Source organism: Eutrigla gurnardus, assembly GCF_963514095.1.
Source record: "Eutrigla gurnardus genome assembly, chromosome: 13".
Classification (NCBI taxonomy): Eukaryota; Metazoa; Chordata; class Actinopteri; order Perciformes; family Triglidae; genus Eutrigla; species Eutrigla gurnardus.
In genome coordinates this window covers 20,903,870-20,923,903 of record NC_139936.1, presented here as the reverse complement: position 1 = coordinate 20,923,903, position 20,034 = coordinate 20,903,870, and the positions used below count along the sequence as shown (strand labels likewise).

General features: G+C 42.3%; 3 protein-coding genes across 3 annotated transcripts; 1 reads left to right on the top strand and 2 right to left on the bottom strand.

Moving 5' to 3' along the window:
• Positions 1–917: 917 nt before the first annotated feature.
• On the bottom strand, positions 918–12,549 carry rnft2 (ring finger protein, transmembrane 2). The gene is made up of 10 exons (XM_084024482.1): positions 12,514–12,549; positions 12,302–12,379; positions 10,816–11,330; positions 10,623–10,699; positions 9,559–9,659; positions 9,031–9,184; positions 6,108–6,257; positions 4,176–4,241; positions 3,625–3,726; positions 918–1,863 (listed from the first exon to the last, which is right to left on the bottom strand). Exons 2-10 carry the CDS (start codon positions 12,346–12,348, stop codon positions 1,729–1,731), a joined length of 1,347 nt encoding a protein of 448 aa, XP_083880608.1. The 5' UTR covers positions 12,349–12,379; positions 12,514–12,549; the 3' UTR covers positions 918–1,728.
• A 461-nt stretch (positions 12,550–13,010) lies between these two features.
• On the top strand, positions 13,011–15,887 carry spring1 (SREBF pathway regulator in golgi 1). Its single transcript, XM_084024486.1, has 5 exons — positions 13,011–13,404; positions 13,973–14,129; positions 14,246–14,397; positions 14,676–14,789; positions 15,350–15,887. The coding sequence occupies exons 1-5, from the start codon at positions 13,309–13,311 to the stop codon at positions 15,431–15,433; spliced, it is 603 nt and encodes a 200-aa protein (XP_083880612.1). The 5' UTR covers positions 13,011–13,308; the 3' UTR covers positions 15,434–15,887.
• A 278-nt stretch (positions 15,888–16,165) lies between these two features.
• On the bottom strand, positions 16,166–19,712 carry LOC311022895 (uncharacterized protein). The gene is made up of 3 exons (XM_084024485.1): positions 19,659–19,712; positions 19,422–19,576; positions 16,166–18,164 (listed from the first exon to the last, which is right to left on the bottom strand). The coding sequence occupies exons 1-3, from the start codon at positions 19,672–19,674 to the stop codon at positions 17,688–17,690; spliced, it is 648 nt and encodes a 215-aa protein (XP_083880611.1). The 5' UTR covers positions 19,675–19,712; the 3' UTR covers positions 16,166–17,687.
• Positions 19,713–20,034: the final 322 nt, after the last annotated feature.

Here is a 20,034-nt window from a genome sequence, read left to right as displayed (position 1 = left end):
GGACCGTGAACGAGGAAGGGGCTCGTATCATTTGCACTAAAACCAAAGGATGCAGGAGAGTCGGAGGATGGAAGGTGCGCGGCGAGACGCAGGCCGACGCAGGAGGGAGAGGAGGATTTAAATGCGCGCTTCGGGGTCGGAACTTTGACTCGGACTGAACTCCGTGTGTCATGAAGACTTCCTGAAGTGGAAGCTGTTACACAAGACGCTGACACACTGAACCCCAGCAGCCCTGCAGCCAGTTGCGCGTCCTGCCCCCCCTTCGCGTCTCTCAGTTACAAAACGGTGATGTAATGCTCCCCTGGTAGACCGGAGGGGAAAAGCTTACGAGCGGCACTCATTTGAATCTCCATCAAGTTGGACCGATCAGACCTTTAAATGCATGTAATGCTACAGTTAGTGCCGCGATGCTGGGAAAACGCGCTGAAATAGAGCTTCTTAACGCACGGTCCTTTTTTCCACATAAGCTGTAAGTGCAAACATGTAAATACTGAGAGGAGGAATGTTTTTCTAGATGTTTTCTACCGTGTTTAGGTGACGTCGACGCATCCTCCTGTGCTATAGCATTACGTGGCTGTTTGTCATAAACAAGATGCAGGACCTAGGAAGAGATGCTGTTCATGCTGTCTGTGATTTCTGGAAATAAGCTTTTCTCTGGTATATCAAGTGTGATGTGAGCAGAATTACTGAAACTGTCTTTTATAAAAACGTGTTATTTATACCAATTAAATATTTCATATGGATTTTTAGTAGTTAAAAGTAATAAAAAAATCTTCCTGAAATAAATTCTCTGCAGGTGTCATTAAGAAACACGCTTGGCAAATTGAGCTAAAGTGCTTTAATTCAAAACATCCACACTGCAATGCATTCTGCATTAAAGTCATTGTGTTATTCATATTAACAATATTCATATGGAATAACAATGAAATGAAGATTGCAATGTGGAAGGTGTTTAGACATGAGCTCCCGCTCAATGAAAATGTATGCAAAGTCAAGTCCTACTGATTTTAATGACTGCACCACACCTGATACAAATCTACAAAATGTTGTGATGATGTTGCCTTGCTGGCTCACACCACCTTTAACGATCATTGTTCAATTACTTTTTACCTACAGAACTACTGCTTTTCTACTTACGATCATTCCGACGCGTCGTCAATTTCAAAATATATATTGCAATACTTGCAAGGAAATACCAAATTAAAATTGTTAATTACAAATTGTAGAATAAAAAAAAATATATATGGCCAGTACACAGATACAAAATCATAAAGTACACACAAATAGAGTGTGAATGCTGTGACTATTTACATTAACACCACCATAAAACAACATTCTTTTATCGTGTATTTAGTGGAAAAAAAAGAATCAATAAAATGTTGTTCACATTAAACAGCATTGGCCGAGACAAAGTGTACGCAAAAATGTGACTGATGCCGTAATATTAGTCCAGCATTATGTTTCTATTAAGTAATACCATGTTGATCATTTGGTTTGTGCATGATGCCTTTAACACCAGCGTCAAAAGAGCGTGTTCACACTGAACGTGATGGGATCAGCAACCTTCTTCTTTTTAAAAAGCCTCTAAAATCACTGTGTGTTACTGCAACAACGCTTACCCTGATTTAAAGAAATGACGGAACAGCGAAAGATGATACACCATTTGTCCAAATCGCAACACGGCACAATCACATCTTTCTGGGTGCACATGACGCCCGTTGTTGGAGCTCAGTAGATCTGGAAGTGGGCCGAGGTGGTGCCGTCCTTCCAGCATCGCAGGGTCTCAACGACAGTGGAGCGGCACAGCGGACAGGTTCTCTCCCGGTCGAACCACAAACACAGGCACTCCTCGCAGAACACGTGCTGCAGAGGAACAACGAAGGGCACATGTCACCACAGAGAAGTGGAACATACCTCTAAAATAATATCTATTTATAGCCTTCACTGTTGTTATTTACAGATTATTAATTGTCACAGGAGATTAAAGAGCCACCCTTTATGAGCACTGATACTGACCTTAGACCTCCCTTAAAGGGTCACCTAGAACCACCAGTGGTAGTGTGCAAAATAAAACACTAATAAACTGTTGTTTAAATGGTTGTTTTCTTTCCCATTTTGCCCTAAAGAGGAACTTAACACCAGCTTTACTGTATATAAGATGTGGACGTAGTCATCGTGATGTGGACGTAGTCATCGTGATGTCTACGTCCACGTCTTATATACAGTAAAGCTGGTGTTAAGTTCCTCTTTAGGGCAAAATGGGAAAGAAAACGTGGACGTAGTCATCGTGATGTCACCCATTGGTTGGACAACAGATTTGAAGCCTTGAGTTTGGCAATTTCGGCTGTTGTCATCTTGGATTTTTTGCAACCAGTGAAGGAAGTGACCATATTTGGGCTGTGGAGGAGCGATGGGTGGATCTGATGAACACAAGCGGCAACCTTACTGGATCTGGATCCATCTGGCTTCTGGTGTGAAGCTGTTAATAATGTTAGCTTATATAATTCTAGGTGAACTTTACAGTTAAGAGTTAAAGTCATTTTAATAGCTAATTGCATTGGTAGTGTGGTAGTGATGGTAGCAACGTTGTGGTAGCAACCTGTCAGTCACAAGGCAGCCCCGCCCCAAAGCATATCATATCATCTATTTGACTCTAAATGGACCTTATTTTACTAAACAGTCATCATGCTGTATTGAAGAAGACCATAAAGTCCTGTTTACAATGTTGACTGAGATAATAAATGAAGTGAGAAGTAGGCTCATTTTCTCATAGACTTCCATGCCCCCTCATGGCCGGCAAAGAGAATGCAAGGTTAAGGAACTTAAAGTGTAGGTCCGGAGTGAAATGCACCCTAGGTAATTTCCACCAAGACCTCCAGCCAAACACCCCCTCGGAAGCATTTCTAGCGATGGTCAGCAGTGGTCAAGATAGGGCGATCAGCCGTACGGCTTCGTAATAGCGCTATGGTACTTACAGTATATGTCGTAAATTTCCCCACTAATAATGCATGGAATGTTACCAAACTTCTGCAGTAGTACACATAGGGTCTGTACTCACAAAACGAGGCATTTTAAAGTTTGTAAGTACATCAGGAGTTTATTTAAAAAGAACACTTGCCTGATAGCTTCTACTGCTAAAGCTACGCTGTTTGCGTAGACCGTGTTTACACAGCTTCTTCTTCGTTGGTGTTTAATGGCAGTCGGCGTATACCCGGCTGTTTCCGTGACGCGAGTTTCATGCGAGAGTATAAAAAGGTTTCGCTTAATTATTTTTCATAAATGCTTATATTATCAGGTCGACAAGTGTTGACATGATAATACAAGCATTTATAAAAAATCGGCGAAACTTTTTCATACGCTGGTTTTGACCAACTTCCAGTGGATTCTCACCCTTCTGCTACAATATTTTGTAGCAGGAAAAAGCCAATTGCAGGTTATATGCCTGCCTGCTCAGCTGCTCACCAGGACCACAGAGGTTTAGTCCACATTTTCTAACCCTATCTTCAGAATAATGCTTTCATTTTTTTCTGAAAAATATCACAAATGATCTTACTAATAAAGTAAATAAACTAAAACGCATTGGTGATGCTGGTTGTGGTCAAAGGTCAGCATGCTCAAGTTTACCTGACAGAGAAGAGCTATGGGGTCCCTGAAATCAGCTTGACAAATAGCACAGACATCGCCGGCCTCGCTGCACTGCTGACTGCCGGCCCTCATTCCATAATTCTGGATGAGATAACAAACAGTGGAATTAAAGAGGATTAAACTTCACGCTTTTACACACATTCTGAAAGTCAAGCATATCTGTGTGTGTGTGTGTCATCATCTCTGAGAGTGTGTGACACAGCGACAGCGAGAGTGGCAGAGGGAGTGTGTGTGTGTGTGTACGTGTGTGTACGTGTGTGTCATCATGTCTGAGTGTGTGTGACACAGCGACAGCGAGAGTGGCAGAGTGTGTGTATGTGTGTGTGAGTGTGTGTGTGTGTGTGTATGTGTGTGTGTGTGTGTGTGTGTGTGTGTGTGTATGTGTATGTGTGTGTGTGTGTGTGTGTGTGTGTGTTTGTGTGTGTTTGTGTGTGTGTGCGTGTGTGTGTATGTGTGTGTGTATGTGTGTGTGTGTGTGTGTGTGTGTGTGTGTGTGTGTGTGAAGACAGTGAAATCCGTTTGAATCTGACCTGGGAGCTGCAGAACATGACCAAGGCCTTGCGTATGGCAGACACACGTCCACAGATGTCAAAGGACTGCAGAACAAGAAAAACATAGCAAAATTATTATAATAACGACAATTACAGATACCCACAAGCCTTACCATTGTAGCTGGTTTGACATTATTTTATTCTTTACTAAACTTTGGCAGGTTAGTATTAGACACTTGAGACCTCAGGATGAAATCATAAGGGATCACCATGGTGACTACAATTAATCCTGAGGGGAACATGAAGTCATCAAATCCATCTTATAGTTGTTAAGACTTTCTACTGAAAGCCACATATGTCAACCTCATGGTGGTGCTTTATGAAAAGTCAAGGGATCATCGAATCAGTGTGGATTCAACCTCTGGGGACCATGACATCTGTATAACATTTTGCGGTAGCCAACCCAATATCTGCTAAGATATTCTAGTCTGGATCAGAGTGCTGGATCACTCCAAGCGACCGACAGTCTAACTGACTGATAAGTTCACCGCCAGAGCCACTAACATTGCTTCAGCAAAGGTCTGTAACCACCGATGTCTGCCATGCTTACAGCGTATGAACCAGCAGCGTATGAACCAGCAGGGAAGTCCAGAGTCCAAGAGATGGAAGCTCATCACTTCTTATTTTCAGCTTGCATTTTGAACAGCACTAACCTTTACAGTATGAAAAGTACAAATAAAAAAGGATTGATGGATAAACAGCAGCAAGTTAGCACTTTCTCCCAAGAAACGCTCCAATCTCACTTATTTTATCTAAAATAAAGCATCGCAGAGTGGTGAAAGCTCTGTGCTGACTTTTTCTAAACGTTACTTCCTTCCTTAAGTTCCCGTGTGAAAAAAAAACAGCATGACACTGATGAACATCATGCATGTCAGCATACTCTGATGTTGACGCACCGCTAACATGGCCTGATCTTGGAAAACACCTGCTGCAGCTCAGCTCCCCGGAAACTGTTCATCCACTTCAGCTGATCGAGCCCCTCATCGTCTACATCCACTGAATCACCGGTGTTTTAAAAGAATTGCCAACACACACTACAAACACATGACGGTGACAACTCAGCTTCCCACGTGATATCATGACTGACTGAGCTGACGCATTGCTCAAAAAGTCTTATTCTCCAGAAATGTTATTAAGTCCCTCTACGCAATGCTAGTTATTTACTGTGACCTCTAGCTGTGGGTTAGAGTTCTCAACGGGTCGGCCCAGCCCGACAAACCCGACGGGACCCGAAGTTTCGGGCCGGGTCCGGGCCGAAAAAATACGCAAATGAGCCGGGTCGGGTCGGGCCTCGGGCTTCCTTTTTTTATAAAACACATTTCATTAAAAAATAAAAAATAAAAAAAAATAAAAATTGTAGGTTGTAAATTATATATTGTTTGCTGTGAATCATCGCTGTTCACGTTTGGTCAATCTGGCTGCCTGCTTCATGGGGCAGAGTAAGTTTCATTTGAATTCACGTCTGCTGTCTGTCTGATCGTGATAACAAGTGTATGAGGAAAACAATGCAGGCGCGCGGGGGGTCGGGTTCGGGTCGGGTTCGGGCCGACAATTCATGCTGGTGTGTCGGGCTGCGTCGGGTTCGGGTTTAAAAACCCGCGGGCCGGGTCGGGTCGGGCTGTAATTTTCAGGCCCGTTGAGAACTCTACTGTGGGTGTGTTCTGTCTCTTTCACTCCTTTCAATGACAACTATCACTTCCCATTAAATGCCCTACAACCTACTCCGTTTAACAGCCAGACCCACATTTCTCTCCAATCCAGGGGAAGAATAACAATGAAGAGGATTCTTCATGATTTTAAACTATGATTTGGTTATTAAATATCATCTAGCCTTCCTCTTGTGTCAGACATTTCCTCTCAGGCCAATACTTGACATCTAAAATATTAATCTTAGCTAAGTGTCTTTTGCACCTTGCAGAGGCTGTAGATGATGATGAGCGTGGCTCCCAGGAAGTAGCTGTTGGACGGGTCCTCTCCCATGATGTACTTGTACCACAGCTGGATAGGCACCAGGGCCCGAAACAGCTGGCTCAGCTCCTCGATCAGCAGGTAGAACTTTCCCTGGACAGACACACACAATAAGAAACTACAAAAGTCAAAATGCCGAATTCAAGGCTTCCACAGACCAATGGATGACACGACAGTTGCTTCTTATATACAGTCTATAGTACATAGAGATAGCAGTGATCATGGATGTGGCCACTTCGTATTTTTCTTTTCAAACAGTCAGTGCTTTCAAAGACAAAACAACAAAAACAAAAGGACTTTTTCAGTCTTAAAGTTTTTAAACTAAATGAAAAAATCCTAAATTAAGAGGATACTGTGTGTATTCGTTCTTTGATCCGCTCACTAACTGTCCAAAAAGCAGAAAGAGCAGAGCGGCTTCGGGGCACTCTTCTATCTAGTCAAGAGCAGCGCGGTATTAAAAGCTTAAAACAGCATGCCTCCAGCCCAAACATGGCTGCTGTCCAGAGCTCCACAGTTTCACAGCAGTACAGGCAATTTCCCCGTACTGCAAGGGAAACTGGCAGCAGCTCTCTCCACCTGCTACCCAGTGCCCACATTAAACCCAGCCCTACGGGGGGCTCGCTAGCTGTCTTTAAAGGACCCCTTCCCTAAATAATCACAGAGACGAAATTAACTGACTGCTACAAAGTGCATTGAGTAAATAGGGGAACGCTTAAAAAACAGACGCGGGCGAAATGAAGGCAAACTTGATTCCCCGGTGGCCCCTGTGGCCTCCCAGCTTGCGTAATGACTTCCTGGATGTTCGCTGACAAAGATTGATGACTGTGGGTAAAGTGCCACAAGCAGCCAGGTTGGTCGGGGAGGAAGGCCTCTGCTCGCGGCTAATTCATCTTCTGCATTGTCCCCTCAGCCTCGTATCCCACAGTGCCCATCACGCCCACGCAAAAAACTGTCAAATCTAAAGTTTGGACACAAGCCAAGGAGTTTGAGTAAGCTCCACTGCAGGCCTTGTCTGAGTGTTTTCCTGCTAATTTGGTCTCATTACTTTGTCTGATCTCTTTATCCACTCCACAACTGCACGCAGAAACAGACACATGCAACACTGTTGATATTACATTGTTATCCGTTTACAGTAGAGGGAAGTTGGTGGGATTTATCGTTTTACACATTCACTGGTTCCGTTTGTTTTTTCTGTATTTGTTTTTTATTGATATATTAGGAGTTAGTCAAGCAAATTTAAGATGTCACATTGGACTCGTGTGAAGGTCATTTTTCACATTTTTAAGACAACGTATGAACAATAAATTCAACAAAAAAAATGCTTTCAAACGAAGTAATATAATACATTGGTTATGGTTAATAATAATTACATACCTACTTGTGACCAGTGGTGTACTGAAAGGTATAGCCACCTCTTTAGCAGCCATTGGAATATTGAGGAGAGGCTACCCACTTCCTCCACTGTAACCTGCCCATCTACGTAGTACACCTACCTCAACAACGACCACTACACCACAGCTTGTGAGTCATGCTCCGGTCAAACAGCTTCAATGTTAAATCTTGCTCAAGGCTAACAGGACACACACGTAGAGCAGCACCAACAGAAAAACAAACCACAGACCGATGTTGCGACAACTAATTCAGAAACTAGTGCCAACAAAAATACCCAAGCAGTAGGGACGAGGGACAGCTCATATAGCTGTCCCTCGTCACCAAACTCCTGCATGCAAGCCTGCTATCACAGCGACTGTGATTATGTGTGATCATTAGTGCATTGCAGTTGGATGCACTAATGAAGTAGAGAGGCTGATTATGTGACTTCAAGCTCAGAATAAACAGGCCTCTCAGAGACAGTGGTGATACCCTAAAACTCAACATGTGCCATCAAAATGTGTGTGTGTGTGTGTGTGTGTGTGTGTGTGTGTGTGTGTGTGTGTGTGTGTGTGTGTGTGTGTGCAGGTAATAGTCCAGCTCCAAGGAGGGATGACCTCACCCGTGCAACCCCCTTGAGGGCAAATGAGCTCAGTTGCTGCCGTGGTTCTGATAGGCCTGTTGGTCTGTTTATCAGTGGAAAATGTAATCCTAATACTTTGTGGATTATGAGCTGCACCTTTATGGAAATCAGTGTCTATCTGTGTGCGTGTGTGTGTGTGTGTGTGTGTGTGTGTGTGTGTGTGTGTGTGTGTGTGTGTGTGTGCGCACAGTCATATTCTGTAGCCTCAGGCAAGACTAACCACGCACACAGACACCCACGTTGCACAAGCTCACCTAAGGAGTCCCATTTAAAAACCTTATGAATACAAAACAGTTTCACACTGTGACCCTTTAGCACTTTCTTCGCTCAGCGGAGTATTTCATCATCACGGAGGAGAGTTTCAGTTCTTTTTTCTTTTTTTTTAATTATCTACCAAGTTTCACAACTTTGTCAGTGAACTTCCTGTGACTCACTTATTGTATATACCATGTTATAGCGAAGCATGAAGGTGGCAGGTTATCATAAACTTTAAAGGATGCCTTTTAAGTGCGTCATACAAGATTTTTACAATAGCGTACGGCTTTTACTGTGAAGTAGCTTCAAGGAGTAGAAGAGGTACAGTCACATGAAATAACCTAATTTAGTTTAGTTAGGTTATTAATCAATTACCAAAAAGACTAATTCATCAAGAACTTCACTACACATAATCAAGGACAAGTAAAATATTATTAAAAGTGCATGTTGAGATCACATGCACAGTTAAATATTCAAGTTATAATGTGGATACACTGTAAACGGTGTGTCCCATGAAGAAGATGTCAAATTAATTCATAAATGTCACATTTTCTGTAGATGTACTGAAGATCAGAGGAATTAATGTGGATGTCTTACCCTGGATTTGAAGGCCAGGAGAATCTTGGGTAAAAAGAGGACAAAACATTTCAGGCCGATGGTGAAGTACTTGAGGACAAAGTCAGTGATGCCGACAGCCCAGATCAGATCAAAGAAGTCAAAGCTGTTGAGGTTGGGCTTGGTGAATAGCAGGCTGGAAGAAAAAGAAAACAACATTGAGAAATGTTATATGGAGGGCTGGTAGCTTCAATCAGGATGGAAGAATGACAAGCAACAGAAAGACTAATGTTTAACATAATGTAACAAAAAAAATAAAATAAAAAACAAACAAAAAACGATGCTCTGGAAACAGAATAAACACAAAATACTCACAGGACAAGACCAGACAAGAACAGGAACACTCCCTAAAGGAAATGAAATAAAATGGCTTTCACAACACAAAATGAATGGAAAAACCTTCATGTATGAAATAAAGCAGAACACAAAATGGCAACAACAACAAAACAAAAAAAACACACACAGCTACTGTAAAAAAAAAAAAAAAAAAAAAACCTGCTTGTACACTACCTGTTTGACAGCTCCTCGTGACTAAATGTGTAGTAAATATACACGATATTCCCTGCAAGGAACATGATGATCCACAGAGCAACAAACACAGAACGTTCCGCCTGCAAACACAGAGCCATTTTAGCAACATCACTACACATTTACTTACATCTAAATCTGTTCAACATTGCCAACAATGTCACACGTTTCTGTTAGTTTGTGTATTATTCGTCGGTCTGCGGTCGATTTGTGTGTACATGCACTCAGCTCTTTGCTATCGATGCTTTAATACTTTTACTCACACAGAACATGATTTTCTGGTGCATTTCTTTCGCTGATTGATTGCTTTTAACCATTTTAAACTATTTAAATAACCAAAAGGGATATGCTGGTGATGCTGTATTATTTTCTTATATTCAACAAATTCCATGAAAAGACTAAAAACTAATGATGAATTAATCCTACTATGTGTGTATCTGTATATCCAAAGTCTGATACATCTTATGTGCCATAGAGAAATTAAAAACTAAAATAATTTATTACACATGTTTTTTTTTCTTCAAATTGATATATTGTTGCTTCATGAACTTGGGTACTGTAGTTTATTTTGAGTTAATCGAACATACACCATCCCGCTGCTGTGAATACTCAGCACACATTGGTTCATCTGCGGCTGGAAATGCAACGTTTGAGTAACATTTGATAAACTCTTCAGTGCCCGGCTGTTTGAAGATAACTGCCCTTTACTAAAAATGAAACTATACTTACGACCCATCTTTAGTCAGAAAGAAACACATTGTTATCAGGTTAAGAGATACAGACAGATAAGGGGAATTGTAAAGCGCTGAGATGGACCAACATACTCTTGGTTGTTCATTTTGTGGGATTTAGTTACAATAAAGAAATATTTAAATCTAGCATCCTTACCCTTAAATATTGGCATGTGTGAAAACCTGCCTGTCTTTGAACCAACACTAACTGTGATTCAGGGGCAGCATGGTTTAAGCTAACATTGGAAAATAGAGGGTTTGCTATTATCTTTCAAAACATGTATCAGCATAGCTGGTAAATAGATTTTTTTTTACCCGTAATGACACTTGGTGCCTAAATGTGGAATTGGCATAGGCGAACGTGCTGGCCATGCCCACACAGACAGCAATACCTGCAAGAGAGAGGTGCAAAATCATCACATAACCACACCATTCTGCTGAGGTGTTGTTGTAAGACGTGTACCGGTAGAAAGTGTTAGCAGCACAATTATTCCACAAGTTGAAGTACCTAGTTTATGCTGGAAGCAGACTTTAGCCAGCAGGATGAGGATGAAGGGGAAGCCTCTCTGCAACCACGTGACTACTGCCTTCAGCTCAGACAGGGCCGGGGCCGGGGTGGACGGGTCTTCCTGGGCCTCCTCCCTGGAGCTGTTCCTCTCCGAGCTGGCTGCCGTGGTGGCCTGCTGGAGCAGGGAGGAGGTCCTGTGCTGCAGGGGCTGGTGGTGGAAGTGGTGGTGGTGGTGATGGTGGTGCGGGGGTGGCCGAGGGAGAAAAGGTCCACCCTCCGTGCGGTGGGGGCCTCCTTCTTCTCTGGACGATGCAGTCATCTGGATAAAAACGTCAGGGGGGGAGCCCAGGACTAAGCCGGCTGCCTGGAATTGGGCAGATGAGACGGAGCCGGAGGGGACGCCGACCAGACCGGAGAAAATCTGCTGGGGTGAAGAAGGCGAGTCGGGCTTCATGCAGTCGAACACACCACCCTCATCCAGGCTGCTCTCTGATCCCAGAGTTTGGCTTCGGCTCCTGAGTGGAAAAAAGTGGGGATGCATAAAGAAATATCATTAGCCTGAAAGGAAGCCATGCTTTATTTTTCACATCCTACGTAGATGTCTTTTAATATGTTATATTTTTTGTGATCCGTCATGTGAAGAGATCAGCAAACGTGACTAATTATCCGCTCTTCTCATAAGAGTGTGGAACGTTCTCCCAGTGAGCCCCGGGAGTATTAGAATGGTATTGATAAGGCCTGCCTCCAGTTCATCCCAAAGGTGTCGGGTGGGGTTGAGGTCATGGGTCAGGGCTCTGTGCAGACCAGGCAAGTTCTTCCACACCAACTGGGAAAACTATTTATTAATTGCTCTGTGTTCAACGTTAATACAGGAAAGGGCCTTCTCTAAACCCACTTGTGACCTCAGCACTCGTATGTTACTCCTCATCTTTAAAAAGGTATTGATGTGAGTGCATAGGTGTCTATCTGCCCAGATCTGGATCACACATGATCCAATGTTTCCACAGACGATTGACACTCTAATCTGTCTATCTCGCTCTAAGCTGGGGCTGCGGCTTGCACAGTCTGTAGAAATATTGCAATCCAATATTGGTTTTGCCCCTGGAAACATTTGATTAATGCAGGGAGGTGGTAGACATCTATGGGATCGCAAAAGACAATGTCATACCCAACCTGCTGCAGTGGAACAGGTCCAACAATAAGGTTTTGACTATTCTCCATAGGTTTGCGTTGGGGGCCGTTTGTGACCAGAGTGCTGCGGTTACAAATGAGACTTGGCTTTCCCCAAAATGTTGCCACAAAATTGGAAGTGCACCGTTGTTACAATATCTCAGCAAGCTGTATAATTATGATTTTTGTTACCTGAAACAAAGAGGCCTTGCCCCAGGCTGTATGCATGTGGATGGGGTGGGGGTCACATACATTTGGCTACATAGTGAAGATAACACACAAACAAAGGGCTTGCTCAGAGAGCTAGTCGCCCCACCTTTCAGTGGGCATGCCATCCGTGTTGCTGCTGTGTCTCCTCTGCATGGCATACCGCTCATCACCACATGGTCCAGCCCTACGAATGCAAATCAACATCAGCACTGTCTGACAGACAAGAGAGGCCGGCTAACACCTTACATCTTCAGCTATTCCTCTCTGTGTGTTTCATTCGGTAGACAGTAGGCTGAATAACACTGAAGACGACTTTACCTGAATTAGTTCAGTGAGCTGCCCCTCAGCATTTGGCATACTTGGTGTCAGGTTAGCTACGTTGTTGATGCTGCTGCTGCTGCTGCTGCAAAAGATGCCTCCGACGGTCCAGCTCGGGAAAACTTCCTGTATGGCGTCATCGACGTCGCCCACCTACCAATCAGCGTCCTCCTCCCGACCACACCACATCCGTGTTGGGAATTTGTTTTGCTGATGGTGGATGTCACATATCGCTGGATAAACATCACTGTTGCTGCTGGTTACACCTAATTTTGGACATTGCAGAGCCGTGTTCTTCAGAGGAGACGAAGCCACGCCCCAGCTGCGTCCTAGTTTATATTTTAATCATGTTTTATTTAAAACAGAATGCTAACGCTAACGACAGCTAGCTAGCAGGCTAACAAAGCAGGCTTTTTTCATGATGAAACACCATTAACCAGCTTACGTGCCCACCAGTTAACTGCTGCGAGCTGTCAGAGCATATTCACATTTGCAGTTATTGTCGGTGATTGTCAGTGTCTCAGACCTGCAGCATGGGTTAGCTAATGTGGCCGTCTTCACTAAAGTGTAAACGTCTCCACTTTGTGGTACTCGCCTAACGTTATTTATCACACTTTGTCGTCGGTTAAAGCTAGCTAACGTCCCGTTTACAGAGCCAGTTTGACTTGGCAGCTTCCGTCTCGCGTTGGTGCACACAGCCTGTTCCTGACGAATACGTCAGTCAGGGAATTGATAGCCCCGGAGGTTTGATGTTTTGGACCGTCACGGGCATATCCCCGAGGAGAAAGCCATGCTATGATGGTGCTACGGCGGTTACTGAGAAAGCGCTGGGTGCTGGGAGTAGTCTTCGGACTGTCTCTCATCTACTTTCTCACCAGCACGCTCAAACAGGTAGAGAAACTCACACTACACTAAAACATTGTTTCCGGCTGCACCAGGGCTGGGCTGTCTTGATAAGATCCTGTGATGTATAGTGTGTCTAAATGCCATTGACTTTCATTAAATCACCTGACAGATCAAGGTGCTTCTGCACATGGATGCAAAACTCCCATAAACCCCAACATTGCCCTAAAGCAGTCCTGCTTGTTAACTTCCAATGTTGCCCTCAATACCTTAATACGTGAGATGCTTTCAAATATATGGTACAGCAAAAATCAATCCATCTATCTCCTGAGTCATTGCCATCGTAATTCCTTACAGCCCAAACTGACATTATTTAAGTTGCTTGTTTTGTCCGAGCAATAGTCTAGAAACTAAACGTTTGCTGTTACAGATAGCTGCAAAACAGCAGAGAGTTGGGAAGATGGAACAGTGAATTTCTGCTTAGTTGCTTATATTGCCAATATATTTTTTTTCTCCATTGGCATACCAGCCCTACTGGATTTCTCACTTTATATCTCATGAACTGAGTTTTTCTTTGATGGCGTTTCATGACCTTCCGCTGTGTGAATTTTTACAGGAGGAGCGAACGATACGGGACCGCACACTTTTAGAGGTTAGAGACTCAGACCACCGCATCCCCTGGAAAGTCCGTTTCAACCTGGGCAACAGCAGCCGACAGATCACTCAGTGCAGAAACTCCATCCAGGGCAAGACGCTGCTCACAGACGAACTTGGTGAGTAATGTAAACCATTACTCACCAACATACAGTGATGAAGACATGAAAGCTCAGTGAGGCTGCTTTGTTGACTATAATCAATGCGTGTTCTTCTCGGTGTTAATGTTTTACAGGTTACGTCTGCGAGAGAAAAGACTTGCTGGTAAACGGCTGCTGTAACGTCAATGCTCCCAGCTCCAGACAGTACATCTGTAAAAGCTGCCTGGCCAACGGCTGCTGTAGCATCTATGAGTATTGCGTGTCTTGCTGCCTCCAGCCTGATAAGGTAATCTGTCCCATCAAGGGTGTCTTATTACTGTCATCGAAAATGGCTGCTCATACATCACATACTGCATCTTGCCAGACTGCTGCATGCATACATTTTAAATCAGTGGATGTTTCTTAAATGCAAGGATTCAGATCCTATATCTCAGTTGGATATCGATGTAGCATTTCCAATCATGGTAATGACCACAAGGGGAATACAAACAAGTTCAACAGATTGAAATCTGTACTTGATATTTTTACACATGCTCATTCTGTTATCTGTGAATTCTTCTTCAGCAACCTCTCCTTGAGCGCTTCCTGAATCGTGCAGCCGAAGGTTTCCAGAATCTCTTTACTGCTGTGGAGGACCATTTTGAGCTGTGCCTGGCCAAGTGCAGGACCTCTTCACAAGTATGTTTATGAGATAAACAAAAATGAAAATGTTCAACTCCGACGTAACACAATCCTATCCTTCTAAATACAGAATTAGTCTAAGGCGTATGTTTTCAATTGTTGTAGTCATATTAAAACTAAGCATGAGGTGAGAATGACCGCCCCACAGATTTGCTACAAAGCCGATAATGAGTCAAAATTTCACCCATAATACAAAAAATATAACGGATGAATATGTGTGTTTTTGGACTATAAAAGCTAGAATGAAGATATGCACGTCTCATTGTTTCACTGTGACTCATTGCCATTGTCTCCATTTCTGAAAGAAAAACTGGCAAATCTGGTCTGTTCTGTTTATTTAACTCTTAATTATTACATTTGTTTTTATCATACATGGATTCTCCAGAGAGAGACAATCCCTATTAATTCTGCGCTGACTTTGACCTTTGCTCTCCCCAATAATAATACAAATACCTTACCTTGTCAGTTGCTTTTAATAAGAACATCAGACTTTCTTTGTAAATGTCATGAATTGGTTCAACACTTAATGTGGATATTGTTTTTCCCCTCCCATGCAGAGTGTTCAACATGAGAACACCTACCGAAACCCTCAAGCTAAGTACTGCTACGGAGAGAGTCCTCCAGAGCTCCTTCCTGTATGAGCATTTGAATTTCTTCTTGGCGTTGGGAAGCACAGGAACAGCAGTGGGCAAATGAAACACCTGTTCGACATATATATGCTCTTGGAGGAGAGACTCTCTGCAAACAAACTGCTGTCTTGGACAATTTTGCATGAAAGAGATGCGACATCCAAGACCAACCTCAAAATGGACAAATGCTGTTTGTGATTTGATTATTTACACTTCATAAGTGCATAGAACGCTTCGTACATTCATCCATGATGATCATCAGGTCTACATAGCAGGCAGCTCATCCATCAGGACTCGCTACAAACCGGTTCATCTCACCTAATAGGCTTCATTTTTGAAAGAACGTAACATCCGTTTCATGTTTTGTTTTGTTGAATCTTAAAAACAGCAAAGAATGTGTCATTACTCCTGTGCGTAGTGCATGCATATGAAACTGCGATTTAATAAAAGTGACTGTGAAATGAAATGGCATTTTGCTTTTTATAAAGGGTGACATTCAGAATTGAGAATTAATTGATGTGTCCGGGGTTTAAAGAACAGTTTGATGCTGCAGCCAGAAGAAAGTCATGTATTTAAAAGCTTGTTGAAGAAAACATCCCTGGTTTCAGCGAGATACAATACAAAGCAGCAGCGTGATCATAGTGTTGAGTCGTGTTTCAGCTATAGCCATCATTAGCGGTTAAATTACCCTTTATATTTAAGTGCCTGTTTTATCTAATATGCTTGAAAAAAAGGACAGTACTGTACAGTGGAGCAGTTGTATTTTATTTGTCCAAAATAAGTAAAACATTAATGGAACAAATAAACAGTCAAAGCTGTGTTTTGGTGGAAAAAAAAATAAAGAACTTCAGAATCTCCACCACATTGGTAGGAAAGTATGTACAAATAATAAAAGCAACCACATTGTCCAAAATATGTCCAATTTCAGGAACTTTAATGATTTTCATTATTGTGCAGCTCATTTGAAAGTAATTCCCAAACCATTGTAACGTCTAATTGAATATTAATTGATCACTTAATTTGAGGAGGACGGGGGCCCACATTAATCTTTGTTACAGTGCTGTTGTTCGATCGCATTGCTTTAATGGGAGTTTGACAGACTTCTCTGCCTCACCGTCCTCCGTCCATCTGTCCACACACTTCTGCACAGTGATTGGAGTCCAAACTGGTGGCTCTCCATAGGTGATTCTTATCAGCTTCTCTTTCTACCTCAGGCACCGTAGCCCACCCACTAGGGAGACATGGCCAGAGCATAACAATTAATCATTGTGAAGGCTGAAAAAACAAACTGTCTTAATTAGGAAATGTATGAGAAACCCTTTTAATTTGCCTCTTTGGCAAGTTGATTAATTACACTCGCATGGGAACGATGTCTGTTGCTGAGCTTATATGAACCAAGCCATTTCTGTATTTAGCTTTAAGGGGGAATAGTGTGACATTTGGGGAAACACTAAAATGTATCTTGCTGAGTTTGATGCGAAGATTGATACCACTATACTGTATATTGATCTTCTCATCCAACTCTCGAAAGTAAATATACATATGTCATACAATTTCTATAAACAGTAGGACATTTGCTAAAATTGTGATTTAATCAACCTAATCTGTGGGGAATGGGTGGGATCTAGCGGCGAGGTTGCAGATTGCAACCAACTAACTGTGTGCCAAGTGTGTAGGCAGTGGCTAAAGTGGGAGAAAAAACGAAAACGCGAATGGCTCTCTCCAGAAAGAGATTCCTTCAAATGCAGATTCTGAGGATTCAAGAAGTGATGGATCCTTCACGGCCTAAAATATCCCGAGATTCATTGCGTGCCGCGATGTAATCAACATGGTGTTTACGAGGTGATCAGCAGCACTGAAGCATATCCTCCATCATAATACAAAATAAAAGAGAATATTATGTGAATGACCTCTTCTATGCTCTTTCTTGTCAACCGCAACTGGTTGCTAGGCAATGGGAGCTGCAGGTGGGGTCGGGAATAGCTGGTGATGTGAGGAAATCCTTTATAGACCAGACCATCTGGGTTGGGACTTTGTGGCCTTCGAAAGACGCAGCAGATAGACGGAAAGCATGCGGCCGCTGAATCGGGACATAACTCGTACATAGATATAAACAGTTAAGTCTGCCTGTTTAAAAACAAATTGCCATTGAAAATTGCATAATATTATTACATAATGTAATACAAATGTTCCCAAATACATTAAAAATAAGCATACAAAATTCTTCACCGTTACAGAAAAGCTTCCAGGAACCATAACCAACTGATTACAAGATGGATCTACTCCCCTTAAGGTACTTCTGAAGGTTTGCCTCGGAAGTTTTATGCTTTATGTTATTTTTCCCTTTGACCTTTGACATTTGGACGCTAAAATTCTGCTCCAGCCAGTCCAGATAGCCCCTGGCTGTCTTCAACAAAGTGTGACTCCACTGCTTCCCTTCTGACTCTGATGCATTCCTGGGAATACTGGGCGGGGTCGGCTTTGGGGTGCATTCCCCTCCGAGATTATCCTTTGCGCACTGTTCAAGCATTTTGACCTTGGAGATGGCTCTATTGAGCGTCTCGTGAAGCGAAGCATCTGTGGGATTGAGATTGTTCCTTTGGTCCTCCAGGATTTCCTTCAAGCCTTGAGCCATGAAGAGGAGGCAGCACTGAACTTCTGAGCCGTTGAGTGGAGAGTTGTGGTGGTCCCGGAGCTCCGGGAAGCCCGGGGACCAAGTGCCAACGTGCCCATTGGCTTTGTCCTGGAAGAGAAGCCCAACACTAAATTCAGTTGGAGGATTTCGCGCATAATGAAATCTCACAAATGTTCCTCTAAACTTTTGAACTCTTTGTTGAACAAGACGTCTCCATGGATCTACACACCCACAACACAGAAGTGAAAACCACATGGGATAATAATGTAACACCAGGATGCTTATGGACAAAATATGCAGAAAAAATAAAATCAGACTCCCACAAATGAGCTCACCCAACTATATTATAAATAGTCAAGGAAGTACATGTACTCATGAAGTACAATGTACTGTATGAAGCACAATGGGTTTTTTTTTAACATTAAAATGTTCATATCGTTGGAACTTATGTTGAAGAGATGCATTTCTACATTAAATGTAAATATGATACTGCATCTCTATAACATCTCAAGTCCAAAACAATTTGCTTCATCGCCACCAACCGCAACATTAAAATGCTGCTTCATTGCACTGCATTAGCTTAAGTATTTAATAATATAATAACTGTATATGTATTTTGACACTGAATGAGTATTCTAAATACTTTTTTCAATTCTTGTACTTTTGATATATAATACATTTTAACGCCAACATTTTGTACTGTAATGTACATTACTATTTGTTATTTTTTTATATTTAAATAATAAGACGCATAATGTCACTCATACTCATACCAACAATAAGACTCATTAATATATAACACAACCAACACCAGCTCAAAGCCTGTGTACTACATATGATAGCTGTTCATAATTGAGAGAATATATCACTTCCAAACACACTATAAATTGGGAAGCAATCCACATCCACATCATATCTTCGGGAAACAGAACAAGAATAGAAACAAAAAGGAATGTGTTCAACACTAGTACACTTTTTTGTTAAATTACTGTCTGAAATCAAAAAGCTTGGTAATGATAAAAACAGTTCTCTTCATTAGACTCGTTATCCATGGAGGCAACAGAAAATCAGATGAAAGCCCAGTAAAATAATGTCTGTCTGAAAAATAAAGTTATATGTTAGTTATGATACTATTTTTCAATTAGGAAGACTAGAGGATTAATGCAACCTGCTTGTTACATGTAAACAGTCAAGAATCAATGCAAGCTGCTTTGTTTGGAGCTGCCTGTAACCAGTTTAAGCTTAACCAGCAATAATCCAACTGCGATGACAACTACGAATCGTTTAGGTCCTAAAGTGATCTCTGAAAGATTCCTAATTCCAGGGTGATGAAGACCGAATGACTCACAGGAGGAAATTACTTACAAAACCCTTCAAGCTCTCTAGCAGCAGACTTTTGGTGAGGGCTGTCAGCTCTTTCAGACGGCATGAAGGAGCGGCGACATGTTTCTTTGGGACGTGTCCTGCATCCAAGCCTCGCATCAGAATCAGCATCCAGGTACACGCCACTGTCACAAAACCTGCAAGTGCAAAGACATTTAAAATCCACGTCATGAATTTAGAACAAACTTTAATGAATTAATGAATAAAGTTGCGTGGCACCTGCTCTGCATTTCATTCTGACTCAAGTTTTCCTATGACAGAGACTGATGCATGTAGTAATGCAATCACAATCACACACCATCTTTTTTTTATAGAAGCAAACCTGTCAGAGGAGGTGGCTTTGAAGATGAACGTCAGTGATCTCGATCTCAGCCGTATCCTAAAAAAAAAAAAAAAAAGAAGAAACAGCCACCCAACCAAGATAAGGTTCCTGGAAGTGCTACTTGTCACTTCCACTTGAGGGAAATGCCACAAATAACTGATGAAGATGATCTGGGTTTGACACAGAGGTCACACAGTTTACTTATTTGTTGAAAACTTGTGTTTTTGCATCTGGAATAAATTTCCACTGCAAAAAAACATTTTGCAAAATAAT